The sequence below is a fragment of the Sabethes cyaneus genome, chromosome 2, assembly GCF_943734655.1.
Source record: "Sabethes cyaneus chromosome 2, idSabCyanKW18_F2, whole genome shotgun sequence".
Taxonomy (NCBI): domain Eukaryota; kingdom Metazoa; phylum Arthropoda; class Insecta; order Diptera; family Culicidae; genus Sabethes; species Sabethes cyaneus.
Window position 1 is genome coordinate 168539981 of NC_071354.1, and position 21208 is coordinate 168561188.

The 21208-nt window shown below is 39.0% G+C and overlaps 1 protein-coding gene across 5 annotated transcripts in view; it reads left to right on the forward strand.

Moving 5' to 3' along the window:
* Window positions 1-21208, forward strand: part of LOC128733411 (ras-interacting protein RIP3) — a 54959-nt gene that overhangs the window by 12452 nt on the left and 21299 nt on the right. For 4 of the 5 annotated variants that reach the window (XM_053826982.1, XM_053826983.1, XM_053826980.1 and 1 more), the window contains 3 exons: window positions 10096-10335; window positions 10593-11381; window positions 11482-11590. In XM_053826982.1, the coding sequence (XP_053682957.1) occupies window positions 10165-10335; window positions 10593-11381; window positions 11482-11590 (1069 nt within the window). In that variant the 5' untranslated portion in view covers window positions 10096-10164. The remainder of the gene's footprint in view (window positions 1-10095; window positions 10336-10592; window positions 11382-11481; window positions 11591-21208) is intronic. The other variant, XM_053826979.1, reaches the window with a different exon arrangement.

A 21208-nucleotide genomic window follows, 5' to 3' on the forward strand; every position in this document is an offset into this window, starting at 1 on the left:
ATAACAGTCCCATCTGACTTTTCACCACTTTTGAGATAAACCTGGGAATCATCTATAAATTAACTGTTCTTTCAATATTTCAAAACAAGTTATGTTTGTTCCCAAGATGTTGAAAAAAATATCAAACTATGTCAGTCCCATATTACAAATAAACGCATAACAGTTACAGTAGTAAAAATATATCAATAAGCATCTGTTTTTTGGAAATGCCTGGACCGATTCGACTGCAGCAACTATCAAACGACTGCAGCAACTACGAAAACGAAGATTTTATGACCTAGAAGAACACTATTGAGGAGAATTTGGATCGGATGTACGATTCCGAAGTTACAGTGGGAACAAGTTCCGGAATATATGGGACTTGAACATAGAAGCACCTTGAATCATAACAAACCCATCAATGGACACCTATAAATACACGGATTTGCAAATCTAGACTATTGGTAGTCGTATAAAGAGTTCAAGACGTCATTGGTCACATCTAGACATGTCCGTGAATGTTCCGGATAACTCTACGGGGATCAGTTTCTGCGTTTAACTAAAATACAACATGTGACATCTCTAAGTCAGTACTCGAAAAAACTAGTTCGAAATAGTTCATTTGTTGTCATATATAGTGTCCAGGATCACATTGGTTCTGAGAGTGTTCCGGACACACAGATCACGGATCACACCAGCTTCTGAGTCGAACAAACCCCATCATGCAACCCCATTGTGAACTCAAGATAACGTATCACACATAAAAGGAGAAAAGGCCAGGAAGAGGTTTGAGTCAAAATGGACATTTTGAACAATTGAATTGAACGACAACAACACGTGGTCTTGAAAATACTGCCGAGTCACCGGAACGCAAGGATCAAGGCATGCTGTGAGCAGTGACTGTAATGCGTTTATTCTTGCTTATGCAAGTACAAATAAACGCATATCAGTAACTTTGGCAGTTTTTCTAAGTTTTGGAACAAATTTTAAGTCACTTGTGAACAAATTGCTTGTAAAAGTATTCTGTAATGTACATTCAATTGATTTTATGACGATTTGGACGATTTGTTTCTAAAATCGATTCATTATTAAAGAAAAATTGTCGCGATTTCAACCGCGTTTTTCGAAGTTGCACGTTTTTGTATATGTGACTGTCTTCCATTTATGGGCAGTGTAGGAGATGCTTGTTAGCTAGAACGAAACAAATAATTAAAATAACATATTAGGCTTACCTGCTACCAAGGCCGGGTGGCTCAACCGTTTGCGTAAGATCTTAGTTTTGAGGTCTGGCATCTGGGAACCACGCAGCATTGCACCCCCTAGCTTAGCTACTCAATAGAGTATTACCGGGTATGGCCGCGTGGAGGCGCTAAGTAGGAGCTTGGGCTGGCAAAAGCTATATTGGTCGCTTTCTCGTTTGCCTTCCCCATTTCATACCCATATGCGGCATAGGTTAGATACTTTAAGATGCACGAGGTCTCAGTACTAGACAAGGACAATTCTGGCTTTAGTTTTCAGGAGGACGCATAATCAATCATTTTGCAGGCAATATGCGACCTTCTGAAAACTAAAGCCAAAACTGTGCTGACACCACGAGGCTAGTAACAAGCAAGCTAGGATGAAATAGATAACTGTTTAGAAGACAATCTAGGGACCATGACCACGGGCCAAACCTGAACACCTTAAGTCCTCTTGATCCGAGGAGCGGCGTTCAACTGACCGACAGGCGACAGTGGTTAGTTCAGCTTGGTAGGCTCGCAAGTCGAGCCGAGATCATATTAGCAATACGCTTGCAGCCCATCAACTCCCACAACAAAAGTGAGAGTCAATTCCAATATTTCAACACAACTGCTTCTCTGTCGTATTTATGAACAGAGCATTGAGTTTGAGTGATTTCTAGACTCAGGGGTGTAGCAAGTTGCTGCTTCATAAGGCAACAATTGCTGGATACGAAGGATGATGCTGATGACATTTTACGATAAAGATGAATATAACACAGCAAGACAATCTATGACAAACAATGATATAAAGACTTCGTTGAGTATTTTTGGGTGATGTTGGTCCTCTTGGTCTGAGGAACGGCGTTCAATTGCCCGAAGTGTTTTAGTTCGGCTGGCCAATATCTATCCAGTCAGCTCGTGAGCCGGACCAAGACCTAATTAGTAATATGCTATAGTCCTTCGACCCGCTAAAAAATCCGGCCGTTTTCTTTGGTTGTGTTTTCTGTACAAAGGTAGAAAGTTATTAGAAGTCATCCCTAAACGTCTACCAGTGATATAAATGAAGAGTGTTCCAATAACTTGTTCAACTTCCGAAGTGCATGATGTTTAACAAGGTATTTAGAACAAGGTATTTAGAGGGCGGCGTATTATTGCCTCGAGTTTGTTCCGTGATGCACTGGTGTACTTAAGTGCTTGATAAACGAAAAAGTCTACAAAATTTAGATTGGAAACAAAAAATGATCTTTTTTCAAAAATTTTAGTCAGCCATGTCCCTTAAAGAGTTTTTTCAGATCGTATTTTCCCGGGTTTCCGAGAAAATTTTACTTAGGGGAATGTTGTCGTGGTTGGGCCATCTTTTGGTCCACAAATCTCATCTCAAAAGAAACTTTGGAAATTTAACAAAGGTCTTAATAATAGTTTGTATTTAGACCTTTGTTAAGTTTCCAAAGTTTCTTTTGAAATGAGATTTGTGGACCAAAAGATGACCCAACCACGACGACATTCCCCTACATTTTTATAAAAAAAGGTTGTTCCACGATGTTTGCTTCAAGAGTTATAAGATTTTCAAAAAGGCAAAAAATTTCTTTGGAGTTTTCTGGATTTTTTAAATAAATTCGTTAATAATAACCGTCATCCGGGGATACTTACAGTTACAACGCTGGGGTTACGCCTCGCGCTTTCGATAGCTCTAACGTATTTGTTTGTTAACATAACCATTTGTAGTGTTGGGAAATCATAAGATTGCTTTATTCTAAACCAATATATGTCTTTAAACTAGATATAAAAATATTCATTCGTGGTTTGAAATCATATTTAAAATCATAAGAAATGCAAAATTAGAAAAGTGTTGAAAGTAATCCCGTTTGCTGAGTAACTTGCAACACAGCTAGTTTGCCTACATGCTGTATTTTCACTGGATCTTTCGAAAATCGTTGGACGAAATTGCGAAGTAAAACATGCCTCTAGTGTCTCTTGTTTTACTTCAGAAACACTCAAAATATCTAAAAATATTCATTCGTGGTTTGAAATCATATTTAAAATCATAAGAAATGCAAAATTGGAAAAGTGTTGCAAGTAACCCCATGTGCTGAGTAACTTGCAACACACCTATTTTCGGTGCATTCGACAGATTCATTTAGTTGAATTTTTTTCTCTTAATCATAAATCAGAAGTATTGACCACTATACAAGTTTTGGTTACTTACACCTGGATCTAAATGGTACACTTCGAAAGCTACACCAAATCAAAGTTTATAAGTGTTGCAAGTATCCCCGGATAACGGTAATTATTATCCACACGAACAAAATTTCTTGAAATTTCCGAGGTCCTTCGGCCCAAAGTAATCGGTATCGGAACGGGTTCCGGTCCGGAAAGTCCGGAAAGTTCATCGGTATTGGAAAGGCAATAATTTTGTTCAAAAATAAACTTTTTATTTAAGGTTCCCAAACAAGTCTAACCCCTACGATAAAACTGAACCTTGTCGTGGTGTAGGGCTTTTTAACTAATCAGTAAATGAACAGCGGTCACGTTTACTTCTGAATGTGGGTATATATCAAAATACTTTTGTGATTTCAAGTGGGACTCGGGGTAAAAATTTACCAAATGTGATTGTTGCGTTGTTCAGAAAGTGCTTTTATTCCGTTTAAGAATAAGGCCAGTATGGGGATCTCTGACAATAGATGAAGTTTTCTGGGATTCATCCCTATTTATCACAACTGTCACAAATATCTCCGAAAAATGTCGGATTGATTGAGTTGGTCGGGGGCTTAGGCTTAGTAAGGGGATGTAAGCGGGATACCAGATCCGATTGGATGCCGAAGGACCAGTCTGTAATGATTACGGGTAATAGCACTTCTTAGGTAGTAGATGGGAAAATTAGGTCAATTCGTGTCGCGTGTTCGAGTTTCGACTAGGCGGTGCTGCTAGATAGAGTAGGATTTTTGCACTGGCCCCGTGGCTGTCCTGAGCTCTGATGGCCGCCCGCGTGCTCTGTCGATAGGAAGGGGTCGAATCTTAAAGAGACGTTTAAGCCCAGAGCTTTACAGCACTTTGGTCTCGAGGGTTGGAAAGCGGGCGAGTCTCTATATTTTGAAGCTTCTGTCGACTACCGCGAACATCCAGCTGCGCTCAATTTACTTTGTATCGTGGGAATGCACTGTGAATGCTAAGGGGATGAAAGATTAAATTTGCCCTGATAAGTTGATAACCACTAACGCTCCGAAATTTGTCTTACCTATTGGTTCATTTGTGGTTGTTTGTGTTGGAAAACTGAAAGCGGGCGCGCGGTTGAAGACCGATGTCAGGCGGGGCTGACGAATCCTCCACTTCTTCACTATACCACATATTGCAACTCGAGTGGTACAAAAAGTCCAAAGCACATTTACAAATTCGATCTATTATTTTTCTTCTCATCATCATCATTATCATCATCATCGTCATCATCATCATTATATTTAAAATATGACATTCTGGTCTTTGGCAGAGAGATCTTAGAGTCAGTTCGTGGAGTCCGCGCAGGGCCGAAACGCCTCCGCCTGCGGGTATATGCGTGACGGCTATGCTTGGGGCTCTACCTGTGTTTTAGTGGGCGACAGTGCCTGTCTCGTCAGGTAGAACTGATGTTTGAGGTCTCCCTGACACTTTGTTGACATCACAAAAGGGCCCAGCGCAGAGTTTTATACGCTATTAAGCGACCAGTTGGATAACCCGAAAAAAAGAAAAAAAAAGAAAGGTTCCCAAACAAGTCTAACCAATGAATTTATACCTGTGTGTCTATTGCACTTTAAACCAGATGCTTCTCAGTATTGGCTGAAGCGTTTTAATCGCTCACGCTTTGTTTTCAAAGAAGTCACTTTAAAAGTTATCTACTTAGGGTAATTTGCCAATTATTGCACACCATCCAATTTTTTTACGATCGTATGTTTATTTGTTTATTTGTATAAAAAATATCAACAGGCCTACTGGCCCTACTGATACACTTAACCTAGAATCTACGTGCTAGTGCCAGGAAACGAGTTTTCAGTACCTCGCGGCTGATGTTTAAGTCGAAGCTATGTGTGAATCGATTGAAATGGCGTTGCAGACCGATGATTGTGCTAAATGTGCTATAGTTGGTTCGCCGATGCGGTACACGCAGAAATGGACCGTTGCGTAGAACACGACTTTGGGCGTATATGTTGAGGTTCGCGAGTAGACATGGGCAATCCACTCTCGAGGTCAGCATGTCGGCGACTGCCGTTGCTCTGATCACGTCGCGACGAGTGTTCAACGGGTCAAGATCGATGAGTCTGCAGCGTTGTTCATAGCAAGGCAGCTGAAAGGGGTCGTTCCAGGGCAATCTTCGAAGTGCAAAACGTATGAACCGGCGCTGCACTGACTCGATTCGGTCAACTCCATTTTGGTAGTACGGACTCCACACAGGAGCACAGTACTCAAGGTTGGACCGGACAAGAGCACAGTAGAGAGCTTTGAGGCAGTAGATGTCGTTGAAGTTCTTGGCGATCCGCATGATAAATCCCAGATTCCTGCAGGCCTTATCGACAATATATGCGATGTGCTGTTTGAAGTCGAGCTTAGAGTCAAGCAGTATTCCCAAGTCCTTAACACAATTTTCGCGGCGTAGATGCACGTCTGATAGAATGTAGTCGAAAACGAGAGGGTTCAATTTCCTTGAGAATGTAATTATTTCACATTTGTCGGAATTTAGCAGCATGCGGTTGTCTGTGCACCATTTTGCAAAAATCAGCAGCTGCTCTTGCAGGAACGCGGCATCGGACGGACAGCATACAGCTTCAGATCGTCGGCAAAAGAGAGTCGCGGGCATTTAAGCAGGAAATTGACATCGTTGAAGTAGATGAGGAAAACCAAAGGTCCGAGATGGCTACCTTGTGGAATTCCAGAACTAGCAGTGAAAGGTCTGGAGGTGAACCCTTCGATACTAACTTCTAGGTGGCGATCGGAGAGGTAGGAATTAAACCATCGTAGCAACGAGCCTCCGATTCCGAGTTTGTCCAGTTTGGCGATGGCGATTCGATGGTTCAATTTGTCGAAAGCAGCGGAAAGGTCCGTGTAAATAACGTCCGTCTGCGACCGGTCGTCGAAACTTTTTATCACGTCTCACGTTTTATCCAATTATTGCACACTGTGTAGTGTTTGCACCTTTTCATGACGATTTATTATGTTAAATGTAATTTGACAACAACATCGAATAGATAATTTCATTATCCATCAGAATGTTGCTGTTTTCTTAGTAAATCAACGTGTTTTTTCAGCATAATAACAAATTTTCTTACATGTGTCCCAACTTCGCTTTTACCAAACGATTTTCTTGTCAAAATTATTAAGAAAATTGATTTACAAAATAAGCTTTCATTGAACGTTAGATGCAAATAAACATGTTCTATGAGTTTCGTAGGATTGATAGAAACTTACTTTACTCAATAAATGAATAAATTGGGTCTTTCTAACACCAATTGCCGATAAATTCGGAAGTGCAATTATTGGAACTATCATATTGCCCCTTTTACTGTGACTACTGTGATTATCATTTAATGCAACGTACCGCATTTTGCACTGTTAATCTGACACTAGAGTGGCTTTTAGTATGATCTACTAATGAGTTTGACTTCTTTTTCCTTCTTCTTCTTCTTTTTCATTCCATTTTCTTTGAGCGAAATCGTGTGCGAGATTCGACTGTGATAATCGTGTAAATCGGGGTAGCCTAATAGGGGCAAATGTCGCAATACGACTCTCTCCAATTTTATTGCACAGCTGTTTTGCTTGTCCTTACCCCTGTGTTTCTGCAACGCCGATTTGACAGTTCACTTCCCGCGGTGTTGCTTTTTGTTTATCAACGCAAGCGGTGGGAGTTGTAGTTTTCCGTATCGCGATTTTTCCCGTTTTCACCGTTTATAGCGAGGTTTCTAGGTCTTAATAGATGCTAAGGTAATCCTAAAGTATGGTAATGTAAGTGGCCTTGTCCACAAATAAAACCAGGCTTCATTCTCGCTTTTTGCTCAGTAGATGCTCATTTGACTACAGCGCCTCAACTAAAGAGAATTCGAAAAAGTAGTGTAAAGGGCGATTGTGGAGCTAATTATTATCTGCATTATTGTTGAAGAAAGTTTAGTTCTATCTTTTGTATTTACGTGCTATGAGGCTGCTACCCCGTTGGTAGCAAAAAGAACGCTCATTTGGCTACCAACGGGGGTAGCAATCGAATAGCGCCGTAAATACAAAAGATAGAACTATACTTTCTGCGACAATAATGTAGATAATAATAAGCTCTACAATCGCCATTTACACTACTTTTTTTGAATTCTGTTTAGTTGGGCGCTGTAGTCAATTGAGCATCTACTGAGCAAAAAACCGAGAATGAAGCCTGAATATAACAACTTGACAATAATGCCAATGTAATAATGAGGACAAATCAAAACAAAAGTAACAATTGAGCGAAAGGTGTGCAATAATACAATTTGAAGGTTATTTTGGTGAGTTATTGGGTGTAGAGTTGCTACACAATAAAACGCGTTTTACAAGATTTTTGTAAGAAATTCCATACAGATGGCTGTGGGAACCTATTTTTTATCGGTTTTGTCAAATAAAATTTGCTTTCATTTGTTCAAAATCTTCAAACTGCTGTAGACGAGTGCTTAGCTGTGCAACAATTGGCAATTTGTTCTACAGGTATAAATTTTCTCAATTTTACGCTTATGGTTCCATCTGAAAGATACTCTTATTGTCTCATTGATAATCGCTAGTGTCTGTAACTCTGTAGAAGGTAGCGTGTACGTGTTCGGATTTGAGCTGCCACTTCTGTTCTGTGTTAACTGGGCAAGGGGCAGTGTGAAAATCTTTGGCCACATTTTCAATCTTGTTGAAAACTTTGAGCTATATATATTCAAATAATCAGAAATTTTTCAGTACAGGATCAGGAAAACCGAAAAAACAGAAATTTGAAATCACAAATTGAGTTGCTATCCTGTAATAAGCATAAGAGAGGAGACATACAGAGAATCTCTCGTTAGCAGTTAAGATCAATTTAAAAATCAGGCGAGCATTGTTTATGTAAGAAAATAACCCTAACCATGGCCTTTTATTTAAAAGCGTGATGTTTCTCCAGGTGTTTGTTGTATTCTGTACTGCATTTGTTGCAATGATGACCCCCCAGTTTTCGCTCTCCTTAGATATTACACAAACTGCTTCCAATCATCCTCCAGGTAATATCATTTTCGTTACTGACGTCGTCCTACATTACTCAATACACCGGGCGACTGTGAGCACATGCCTGCGCTGACGTAACTGTTGGTTTTTTAGTTATTTTAACAATCTGTTAATCTGCCGCTACTCGCATAACAGTCTCATTTATATAGGAAACTGCATAGAAAATGGAACTGTTTTGCGAGTAGCGGCAGCAATGTCTGAATAGAATATAGAGTAGACGGTGGTGTAATATCGAAACATTTTCATTATTTTGGGACCCCGACGTGAGATCTTCCTCAGAATCAATACTCAATATTGATACTGAGGAAGATCTCACATTTTGTCAGTTTTAATTCAAATTTTTGAAAGTATACTAGCATTGTACCTACTAATTTCGTGCGTAAATGAATCACATTCATTCAATACTTTAGTTTGATATCGTCCATATCAATGGAACTTATAGATGAATAATTTTATTCTGTTTGAAATATTTAAATTTCTATAATACTACCGGTATAGATAAAGATATTCTTTCACGTTTCACTAGCTTGTTTAACATGCGAGCGAGCATGAGAATTTATTATTGGATTCAATGAATGCTGCTTACGCAACCACGCAGAATCAAGTTGTACTTTTCGCTACCTGTTGTGATGTTTTGTTTTTTAATGCTACCTGTGGTGTGGTCCTGAAAATGGTTCCGATCACTATTGTGCGCACAATAAGTAATCAACGTGTTTTCCAACTCACCAACACAGCGAAGGCTAACCCAAACAGCAACTGAATTAATGCCAGATACTGCAAAGTAAAAACAGAATAATAAAAAAAGGTTTAAAATCGTTTTTCCTCTGTAGCAGTACCAGTAAGTTAAGCAGTAGCTAGAGCATAGCATATAGAAAACCGCACTGCGATGCCATTAGCCGCCGAGTGTGAATGCGAAAAGAAAAATCAAAACGATCGATAACAAAAACATTGTCTCGTGTACTGCCGCCTGTCTGTTTTGTTACGGCGACGCGTATTTTTATAAGATAGACAAACTTTCCTCACTTGTAGAGCATGTGTGTCATGTTCTCTCACACTTTAAATGTGTGAAAAATAATAGTATGTAATACACTAACTAAGCCCGAAGTGCATCTGTATGTGATTGGTAATATGGAAAAAACTCAGGAAATCGGCAGCACCAGCACCTACGCGGTTGTGTATCAATCGCCGGTATTTAATCACGATTCAAGCATAACTAATGACAGAACCGATCGACGGGAATTGTGACCTTGCATTGTACCTCTCCTCTAGCGCGTCTCATCTACAATAGGTGCATAGTTCCTTGTCAGGGGCGTAGCTTTGCTTTATCTTTAGTCAAAAATGAGTTGTAAACCATTATGACGTATCACTTCGATCTAGATTGATTTAGACGTTTTTCAGAATTCATGTTTCATTAGTTTAGAATTATTCTTTTTGGTATATGCAAATCACAGTTAGAAACCGGCATTCCTCATCCCGAATTTCGCTTAATCTATCGACGACACTGACCGTTCGAGTCTTCCGTATCAAGCAGACACTTCAGCACTGCTCAGTGATGATAATTGCGCTAATAAGCGTGTTAGGAATGCCGAGCATCGCGTGTTCAACCAGTGAAAGCTTTTTTGCTGCATACTCATATTATGTTTTTGTTGTCTTTCTCTGTGTTTTCTTCCAGCAGTGTGGTTGTGCGCAGCTAATATTGGCCACGGGAACGAAATTACGCTGGTGGAACCTGGCAGCCACGATGTCGGTGCAGCAGTACTGTCTACGTTGGAACAATCACCAGCCGAATTTTATCTCCGTCTTCTCGACCTTACTGCACAATGAAAGCCTGGTGGACGTTACCCTTGCCGCCGAGGGCCGACAGTTGCAGGCTCACAAGGTGGTACTGTCGGCGTGCAGTTCATACTTTCAGGTAGGTGTAGGAGTAGAGATAAATTAAATATTAGGGCTGGGCACTTTATTCTGTGTTAACTAAACTATTCAGAACGATAGAAAGGAGTATGTGGTTTGATAGCTTCGGAAATAATCAGCCAATTTACTCGAAACAAAAAACAAGTACAAGTAGGGCCATATATACAGTTCGGGAAGTAAACATTTTTATGTAAATCGAGCTTTCCGCTTGAAAGTAGTCGTAACTGTAACAACTTCACCTTGTCCTTCTTTTTGCAGTCTCTTTTTACCGCCAATCCCTGCCAACATCCGATCGTGATACTGAAAGATGTACAGTACAACGACCTTAAAACGATGGTGGATTTCATGTACTACGGGGAGGTAAACGTATCCACCGAGCAGCTGCCACAGGTGCTAAAAACAGCTGAGATGCTGAAAATTAAAGGGCTAGCTGAAATGCCAGATGCTTCGGCAGTCTGTAAGGCCGACCCCAGCAAACTAGATCATCCGGATCTAGTGGGTGCCGGACTTGGCCCGGGTGGAACGGGCGGCCCGGAGTCGTTATGGGGCAGTGCAGAATCTCAGCAGCAGCAAGCAGCCGCGCAGCAGCAGCAACAGCAGCAGCAAACGCAGCAACAGCAATACCATCAGCAGCTACAAGCCCAACAAACCCAGCTGCGGAGGACACCCTCGCCCACCACCAATATGTCCCCGGCGGCGCGGCGGAAGCGACTGAGAAAAACGTCCACTGGTTCGGGATCGCTCTCTACTGAACGAATGCAGCAACAGCAGCACCATCAACAGCAGCAACAGCAGCAGGAAGAACACGGAACCAATAATGATGGCACGATAAACATCGTACCACATCTGCATATACAGCAACAGGTTGATAACATATCGTACAGTACCAGCCATAGCGCGCTGGCATCGTTGGCAGGAGCTGCCGGTGGATCCGGTAACAATATTCGAATAATCAAGGAAAGCCCTAGCTCCGACGTCGATCAGCAGCAGCACGAATCATCGCAGGAAAGTGTGGACGATACAGGACATCATATTCCGAGCATCATTGTGAGTATCTTCAAAACAAATCTGATAGATTCGTTCGTTACCGACTAATTGGTTGTATCTTTTTCATGTGATTTTTTTCTGTGACGCTTGTCGCGTACAGAAAACGGAAGACTTAAGCGGTGTGACGCAAACGATACCGATGGATATTTCCGCAACGTCTAGCAGTGTTGCAGCGGTGAATATTCCCCAATCGCAATCTCAGCACAGTGGTGAGTGTTACTATTTGCTTACTTATGCGAGTATGTCTGTCTAGAAAAACGTTTCACTTCTATATAGAACCCCACGCTGTAGATTTTGTTTTGCATCTGTGCAGACGGCGACAAATCGTTAACCTTATGGTGCACTTTTGTGCTTATCCTCTGTTTTTATTGGATCGTACAGACAGTGGATGGATTGAAACGAAGCTTTCGTCTTTGCGCAAAGCATCAGTCGTGGAATAATTAACATTGTTAGTGACAAGCTTGCATTTTATTGCTTGTTTTATAAGTTTAACGATTGTTTCGTAATAACGACAAAGTACGATGCAGATAGTTTCTTTCAATTAAAAAAATATATCTCTGAACAACCATTCAATTTAGTAATCAATTGCTGGAGTGACCTAATTATCGGGGTTTTTTTCTGACGTATAACTACAACTCTGATGCATTGATCAATGTGTAATAGACATCGGTCTAAGTATATCGTTGTTTTTTAATTACAGATATGTATGTATTATATTGAACTTCATCATTCATTCATTCTTCATATTCACTGTTTGCTAGCAGTTATTATTTTGATCTCTTGTTTTTATTTGCTAACAGCGTTGAAACGTAACGTATTCAATTGGTTACTTAATATTTAAAACGTAGATCGTTTTTAATGTAAAATTGCGGTAAAATGCTGATTGAAATTAACTTGCGCTTGGGGGCGTTATTTGTGACGAATTATATATATTTCCATTACTATCCAGAATAGAATGACGTATATTTCGTATTCTTTTGTCAACATTTCAACATTCTTTTGGTGTATTGAACTGTCCCCGACTTTCATGTTTAGTGCAAGTTTTTTGTAAGCTGTTGCAGGTTTCATTTTGACGTAGTGCTATGTCTTTGTTTGTTATATTGGGTAGCACTTTTTAAAAATGAATATGGAATTATAACGTTGAAATGAAAGATTTGGAAAACTTTTCTATCACTGCATGGAATTCAACCCTCTGTGTGTGGTGTTATGAGATAATTGTGAACTTTATGAACATTATGTTTTAATGAAAATTAATTAAAAGTGTTTTTTTTTCTTTAAATCTGGTTTTTTTATCATGTTTTTTAGCTCGGTTCTAAATGGTTTAAATGGTTCTGTAAAAGTACTCAACCAGCCCTACTTTTAAATTTTTTTATTGATATACTACTAGAATTTCATTAAAACTGCAGTCGTGTGTAAAAGTGTAAGTGGTAGAATGTAATATGTTGTATATTTCGAATTATTTCATGGGATTGGACATTGAGGCAGGTATTAACAGTTGGAAATTACATTTTCCAAAATTGTTAAAATGAGACCAGTGAAAAAATTACGTGAAAAGTATATCTTATATTTATAACATGATAGGAGGATACATCTCCTAGAAAAGAGCTTTCGATGCTAAAAACCTGTTCTTCCAAGGATAAAAAGTCTACTAAAAACTTAATAATAAACCTGGACATGAGATAAGCGAAATTGTGTTTTTTGTAGAAGCGTCAACTGAAAAATTGGCAAAATGGCTGATGTAAAAAAAATCCAACTATGCCGAAGAAGTTTCCAAGTCGATTAGTTAAAAACAAAGTAGATTTCGTTGAAAATTTAGCAAGAAAAAGAAAATTATTTCAATGTAACTTTTCTTAACAAACGAAAGGGGCATCCATGGGGAATCCAATTCTTTTCATCTTTTCTATGTGAGCACTTGTGTGTCAAATATATAAAATAAATTGAGTTAAAGAATTTTCTACCAAATGATGGTGATATGGGAATGGTATTTTTTGTATCTTTATTGAAGATGTCCTTGAACAAGGACATTAAAATTAAAAGAATAATACTTAATACTGCCATCCGGGGTGAGATTGGGCCAAAAAAGCATATGTTTTTGTTCTTTAGCTCAGTATACACACAATTTAGGAACTAAGTTGATTTCAAACCTGTCAATATATACTAAATTGTTCAATTAACAACTACCGTAGAGATCGTTTAGTTACAATGAAACCTAATTTTACTGGAAGTGCATGAACTTTGACACAATCTCACCCCTTCTAGGGGGTGACATTGTGCCAAAAACATAAAGTTAAGCTGAAAACCTAGACAATGAACATTAGCATGTTTATAAACAACACACATAAATGACAGAATAAAGTAGTTTATATGGGGCCGTCCATGAACTAAGTGGACTATTAGGGGCAGGGAGTCGGCCAAAAACAACGCATCATACAAACAGTATGAACGAAAATAGCCCGGGGAGGTTTGAAATAACTATAAATGAGTCAATGGACAGCCTTTATATAGCCAGTAGCGTTTCTAGGGTCAACAAGGGGGAGATATATGAAGTGGTGTATCCTAAGGGGGCACACCTATTTGATCAATTAACAAAAGTAACCATTACTTCGTTCGAGAACTCGCGGCCGTAGAACATGTGACCTATCCCACTCCCTCCCCCTTCTTAAAACTGGCAGTTTATACACGGTATAATATATTCGTCTTATATTAGAGTGTTTATTCAAAGCATCTGAAATTTCTAGAGAAAAAGTAAAAATTAGTTTAAATTATTTATCATAGGTCTGATGCTGTGTGCTCCAAAATGGATGATGCAATCTAATCTATCAAAATATTGTGCATAATAGTAAAGAATGTAAGTGTACTTGTGTATAATGACGTATTTTTGTTGTATATGTGAAATCCACAAATTGGATCGATCATTATGGCTTGGCACAATCTCACCCCCGTGAAGCTCGAAAAGTACAAAGTTTTGCAAAATATTATTTTCGTAATCAAAACTTATCCAACGCATAATAACCTTTCAATAAATTGTAAATGATTAGTTTATATACCTTCGAAATAGCAAGTTGATGCGATTTCTTGTTTGGGTGGGTTTATGCGGAACATTTTTACAAGCGTTATTTCCGAGTATTTTTGATCGCGAATTTTGAAACCCTGTATAGGCTAAATAATTTGCTAATATTATCTGTGTTCCATTCTAAGTTATGAATAAATATGTTTTGTTCTTCATCATTTTGAATTTAGGTCACCAGTCGCTATAGATATAATAAATTTTCACAAATAAACATTTTTGGTTTTTGGCACAATCTCACCCCGGATGGCGGTACTTCGAAAAACTATTTTCAACACAAAATGGTCGCTTTCCATAATATGATCCATCGGACGGAATCCTTATCCCTAAATAGAGAAGTGAAACAAAGCAAAATAGATTATATTTTTGAACTGGCCAGGCTAAACCGGTCATGTGCCGCCGTTAGTCGCTACTTTTTTGGCCATAGTGTAGCAACAAAAAACGCTATTATAAAATTGTCATCATCGTCATCTAATGCGGTTCTTTTAAAGCTGGTTACATAAAAATCGAACACAAATCAATGGAGATAGGGCCAAAAGTGTAACAGAAAGTGTCCTTACTATCGATGTCGGGGACGTAAACGTGAAAGTGTTGATTGCGACGGTGAACAAAGAAAACATGTTTTAAGTATTTTTATGAGGTAGAAAAGTTTTTCTTCGGACCCTACATAATAGTTTTCTACTATCCGTAAAAGTTTTTAAAAAAACAACTTCAAATGATATTTTTGCTGGATTGCTGAGAAAATTTAATCACATAATTTCATAAATATATATTTGCTCTACGATTGTTGATTCCTGAGAAATGAATTTATTAAGTAAGTAAATGATCAAGACATTTTTAATTATACTATTCTTAGAAGTTTAATACTTGTTTCAAAAATATCAAAAATGCTTCTATTTATAGCAAAAATATTCAAGAAAACTGAGTGAAAGTAATCAATGTCATCCCATTTTATGGCACACGGAAAAATTAACACTAATGTTTAAGTCTATTTTTATTGTCTAGTTGTTAATTTAGTAATAACAATTGTTACTAGTTGCACAATAGATTATTCTAAATATTCTCCATGTGTCTTTCTGCACCGGTGAAGACGGTCTTTGATCGCTCGTCGATGACAGCACGCATTACTTCCATAAGAGAGTTGGTCGTCACTCTGGCTATCCAATCTGGCTGGCCAATTTTCTGTTAATATAAAGTTCGGAACATTGCTTTTCAGTCACGTTTAGCTCGTTTGACCTTATAAGCTTATACTGTAGAGTCTTACTGGAAAGCTCAAGGTTTGTTGGCGAACGGTGATTAAGAGGTTTTACAGTGCCTTCCAAATTGATTATTTAATACTTTTTGGTGAATATTTTCATTCTCGCCAAGCCTCCGCAGATGTGGGATAATGATTTTTTTCGACTCACTGGATAAGCTCGTCGGATGCTTCTCGCGACGACCGAGCATAGACACGATATAAATAAACTTGCGAGAGTTATTGTAAATAAAAAAGCAGAATTTCGTAACTTCACGGGGCTAGACAATCTGCTCATCGAATCTGGGCCGATTTTAGGAGTCGTCTCCACGCTTCTCGGGCTTGGTTTGTCACTCTCCAGTCGCCCCTAACACTCGCTGTTCTAGCATCCTTGTCAGCAGCACTCATCCAACGGGTACGGGTTCTGCCTCGAAGTTCGGGTTCTCTGTTGAATATTGTTTCCGCTGATTTCTCATCCGGCATCCTTGCTGCGTGGCCAGCTGCCTATAGCCTACCGTGTTTTATTCGTTTCACAATATCCGCTTCTTTGTAAGCCCTTGGTGAATTTCGTTGTTCATGCGCCGGTGCCACACTCCGTCTTCTAATATGCCGCCAAGAATTGATCGCAGGATCTTATGCTCAATAACACCAAGAGCGCGTCGGTCACTCTCTTTCAACGTCTACTCTTCGTGGCTGTACAGTGCTGTAGAGAATTGGCATCTTATAAAGCGCAATTTTCGTACGGAGTTGTTGGTCACGGGACCTCAGCTAGTTACATAATCCGTAGAAAGCCATGTTGGCAGCCGCTATCCGCCTTTTTACTTCACGGCTCACATCGTTGTCACATGTCACTAACGTATCAAGGTATCAAATTCGTCGATCACTTCAAAAAAATCTGAAAGGTTGTATTCCAGATACAACCGCGTAGCTAGCGTAGAACTATGTTAGGCGGGTTTTTGCGTAGTAACCTTGAATATAGAAGGAAGCTTTTCACACCATATTGAACATGTGTGGCGTAAAATAGCGTTAAGTAATTAAAGGTACCAAAAAATGGTATCGTATTTTTGGTATGTATTTTGGATTTTGTGATGCCAAAAACAAATATTTACCAGTGTCAAAATCGAAGTACAGCCTGAATTCGTTAGTTGGGTCACGGTTGCATTCCAGCTGATTTGTTAATTGGCCCGACTGACAATTGTTAGAAAGCAATTAACGAACAACCAATTGAGGAACCGTCCAACAAACGAACCCTTAATTTGCGAATCATTGCTGTATTTTAGAACAGAAATCTTCCTCACGCACCCAACTACTGACAAAATTCTAGGAAAAAACATTTAAGCTTCTTACGTTATTAGCATTAATAAGAGCCATTTCTTGATCTGACTTTACCAACTGCGCTGACAATTATCAAAAGCAACCTTGCCGTGCAGATGCCATTTATTTCCATTCTTTGCCATCTAAACATGTTCGCTCTTGTCTGCTCTCTCATTCCGCGGTCGCAACTGTCAAGGCACGAAAATTTATTTACATTAGGCAGTCCATGGCTGCATATGTCGCCTGTTTGCAACGTTACGTAGGGCAGCTGTATAAAATTTACATTTACAGCAAAATCAAATGGAGATGTTCAAATTATGTATAGCTGCTGATAGGGTCCAAAATAGATTGGTTACCCTAGCTAACAAAATAAAAGCCAAACGTTAATGACTTTACTTTTCTTTTTACGTTTACGTTTTTTTTTAATAGTCTTTACATGTCAACAAGGCAGGACTTGTCTTGAAGTAGCAGCAGCAGCCACAACCACAAGCTTAGTGAATGTAATCGTCGTCCGTCGACACAGAAAATGTATGAGAAAATTTTAACTTGAAAGTTTCCGTTAATTTTCACTATGTAGCGATTAGAAAACAATTTTTTTTCAAGAGAGCCATACAATTGCTGTATCTTTTATGAATCGAATCGTATGCGAACCATCAAAATCCGTTCTAAATTGGAAAAGATATTAGCGTTCAAAACCTTTCATTCTTTCGTGACGGCGGCTTGAATCCAAATTTTGGATTGGCACCCTGCAGTAAGACGTAGTTCTACGTCAAAAGTATCGCCACCGTAGCTCCAACACCCGAAGGGCTATCACGCTCTCTACCAGCCAACATATATTTCGTTTTGGCAGAGTTAATGCCAAGCCTTATCCTCGCAGCTTCCTCCTTAAGATGCGTGTACGCCTCTTTAATCAACGGTTAACACCGATGATATCGATGTCATCCGCAAACCCTAGAAGCATGTGAGATTTCACGATGATGGCACCGCTTCTCTGCACGCCTGCCTTTCAAGTAGCACCTTTCAACATAATGTTGAACAGCAAATTCGATAACCTGTCACCTTGCTTCAAACCATTTAACTTCACAAACGAATCCAATGTATCGCCCGCTATTTTGACGCCTGATTTTGAGCCATCAAGTACAGCACGTATGAGCTTAGTAAGTTTTGTTGGAAAGCCATGTCCAAGCATAATTCACCACAGCTCATTTCATTTAGTTGAATCGTACGCCGCCTTAAAGTCTATAAACAAATGCATAGTGGTCAAAAACCAAAAAAAAAGTGCGCATTAGAGTTTTGAGTGCGAAAAGTTGGTTTTAGGTTTATGTAACCTTTGAAACATTTTTTGAAATTAAAAGTTCTATCTTCTGGTGGAATTCAAATTTTGATTAATCCCCCTAAAAGTGAAATTAAAAAATTATTTTTCTTTATATTATTACAAGAAATTTTTCTGAAGACAGTAACCTTCTATCGCTTTAGCAAAGAAAGAAATATCCTATTTCTGATAAACGAATGATTGGAATCAGTTTTTCTATTTAAGCTATGTTTGTAGTTGTTGTATGACTTTTTCATGTTTTACAAACTTGTACAAATAGTAAAAATACACAAGTTGAATATAGTATTCCTATCTATCTTTGCTAGTTTAGGAATTTTTGAACTTTTAATATAAAAATACCCTGATTTTGACCCCGAATTACTCGACTATGGGCAGACGGATACAAATTAAATCACATGAATCAGAAACTAGATGAAAAAATTTACAAAATCTAGGAATTTTTGGCAAAAATTTGGCGGGGATGCCGTCCTTTCCAGCTGCTTTGCGCTTTTCAGGTCTTGATCTTTGCTAGTTTAGGAATTTTTGAACTTTTAATATAAAAATACCCTGATTTTGACCCCGAATTACTCGACTATGGGCAGACGGATACAAATTAAATCACATGAATCAGAAACTAGATGAAAAAATTTACAAAATCTAGGAATTTTTGGCAAAAATTTGGCGGGGATGCCGTCCTTTCCAGCTGCTTTGCGCTTTTCAGGTCTTGAGCTGCTTTTTAACCTCGTCCAGAATTGGTAGATCCACAGCTTATCCATCATCCTCAATCGTTATCCTGTTTCTGTTGACAGCACTTTCTTGTTCACCATTCACCGTTCACCGACAGTACGTGGAAATGTTGGCCTGGCCACCTCCGATCTTTCGATAATCAGTTTCCAGGAGTTGACACGGTCCGGTTTCTGATTCCGTTGATCGTTTTACAGAAGCTTCTCATATCGTGCCTCTCGAAGCAATTCTCTGTCTCCACAAGAACGCGGTCCCAGTGCTCCCCTAAGTGTGTTACATATTATGGAAATGGACTGTCCTTAAAACAAATAGCTCCATCGGACCCCAGATATGAAACTTGCACATCGCACCCAGATACGGAACTGCCTAAATAACAACAAAGACTTGAATTTGAAATTTTCAGTACTGTGCTAAATTATTCGCACGTTCGTAACGTAGGACATTTATGCGTATATTGTTAGCAAATTTAATATTACAAAATCGTAAAATAGATAAACATTTGCGTATTCATTATTGCCCAGTTAGCATTTGCGTATTCATCACCGTCCAGTTACCTTCGAGGTACGATGTTGGTCTAACAAGCCGTTTACAATTTTACAATGACAACGTTTACGTTAACAATTACAAAGGCGTTTACAATTTCTACAACAGCAAATATTGATCATATATTTATTCTCAATATGCGCAATTATTCTATCCCACACCTAATAACTTCGTATTAAATTAAAGTCTACAAATCCGTTGCACCCAGGTTTTTACTTGCACTTAAAGTTGAAAACTGCGTAGTAGATTCTGTGTTTGCGTACCGGTTTTCAATGAACTCTGTATTTTTTTAATAATTTGATAATAATGTGGTTGACTCGATATATATTTCGTCTTATCGAAAAAAAATTGAATATTTTGCAGCTGGTTTCATTTATTTATGAAATGCTTAATCAGACAAATTTTCGCTAGAAAGTTACGGCCAACACCACCTTCAATTCTTCTTGTTGATATATTAAAATCTGATATCGCATGGCTTTGCTACTACCCAACTCAGCCGCGGATTTTTCTTTCGGATACATTCGCTGGTGCTTATCGTCAACAGTCCTTCAGCATAAACGCAGGCAGACGGCAAGTGACCCGATCGAACTATGCTTTATTATTTACACACACATTTCAATTTTATACTTTTTTGTTGTTTCGTTTTTGTTGTATATCGCGGTAAACTCCCGATTTTCCATCCCAGTATGATGCCCACTTTACCGATACAGTCCCGCTCGCCCCATAGGCAGGTTTTTCGTTGTTGGAGTTGTGAATTTTTATTAATAAATATTTTTATTTTTCATTTGCCTTGCTCATGCATAAATAACGAGCTGATTTCGTCATATCTGACTCATCCTTTCTGTGCTCACACCCGCAGTCTCCGGCCGGTCGGTCAGTCAGGCTTGATGGTGGTGTGTCGAAATTAAACATTTTCGTATCTCCCCCGCGGTCCGCCAGTTCGGGCGTACGCATGCATATACTTTACTCGCAGCAGCAACTCTTAACAGACACCTGCGCCACCAGCAGAAGCTAAAGTTTGTCGACAATCATGCTCCCCTACATGCACAGCCTCGTCGCATGCTCCGGTCGATTTGCATATGTGTCACACATGGATTCAACTTTGCCAATTATACATTGGTCTTGTGTTTCTCAGACAAAGAATGGTAATAAAATAAATTGAAATGTAAATTGTTTGCGGTGCTAAGATTTATTTAAAGTTTTAAGTTTTTTTCTAAACTTGTTTGCAACACTCGATTGTTGTCAAGTCGAAAACAATTAAAAGTTCATTCTGTTTTACACATCTATGCAGTTTTTTCACTTTTCACTTAATTTTTAGAAACCCGAAAAAAGTCAGAGTATTCTCAAAGAGCAGTTTAAAGAAATGTTGAAAAAATGGCCTATGTAATTTTACTGAATTGGACAAGATGTTTGATCGGGATCCGTCTTTGGCACCACATTTACGTACATAAGCGGTTCAATGCCGTTAGGGGGATAAGTAAGGTTTTTTTTCAAGCTTTGAGCTCACGGACCTGACCGTGTAGAGAAAAGCCGAAAATTATCGACCTTCGGGCCTGGTACTATGATGCTCCAAAACATTGAAATGGTCGGAGGACCAGGCGGTAGGTAAGGCC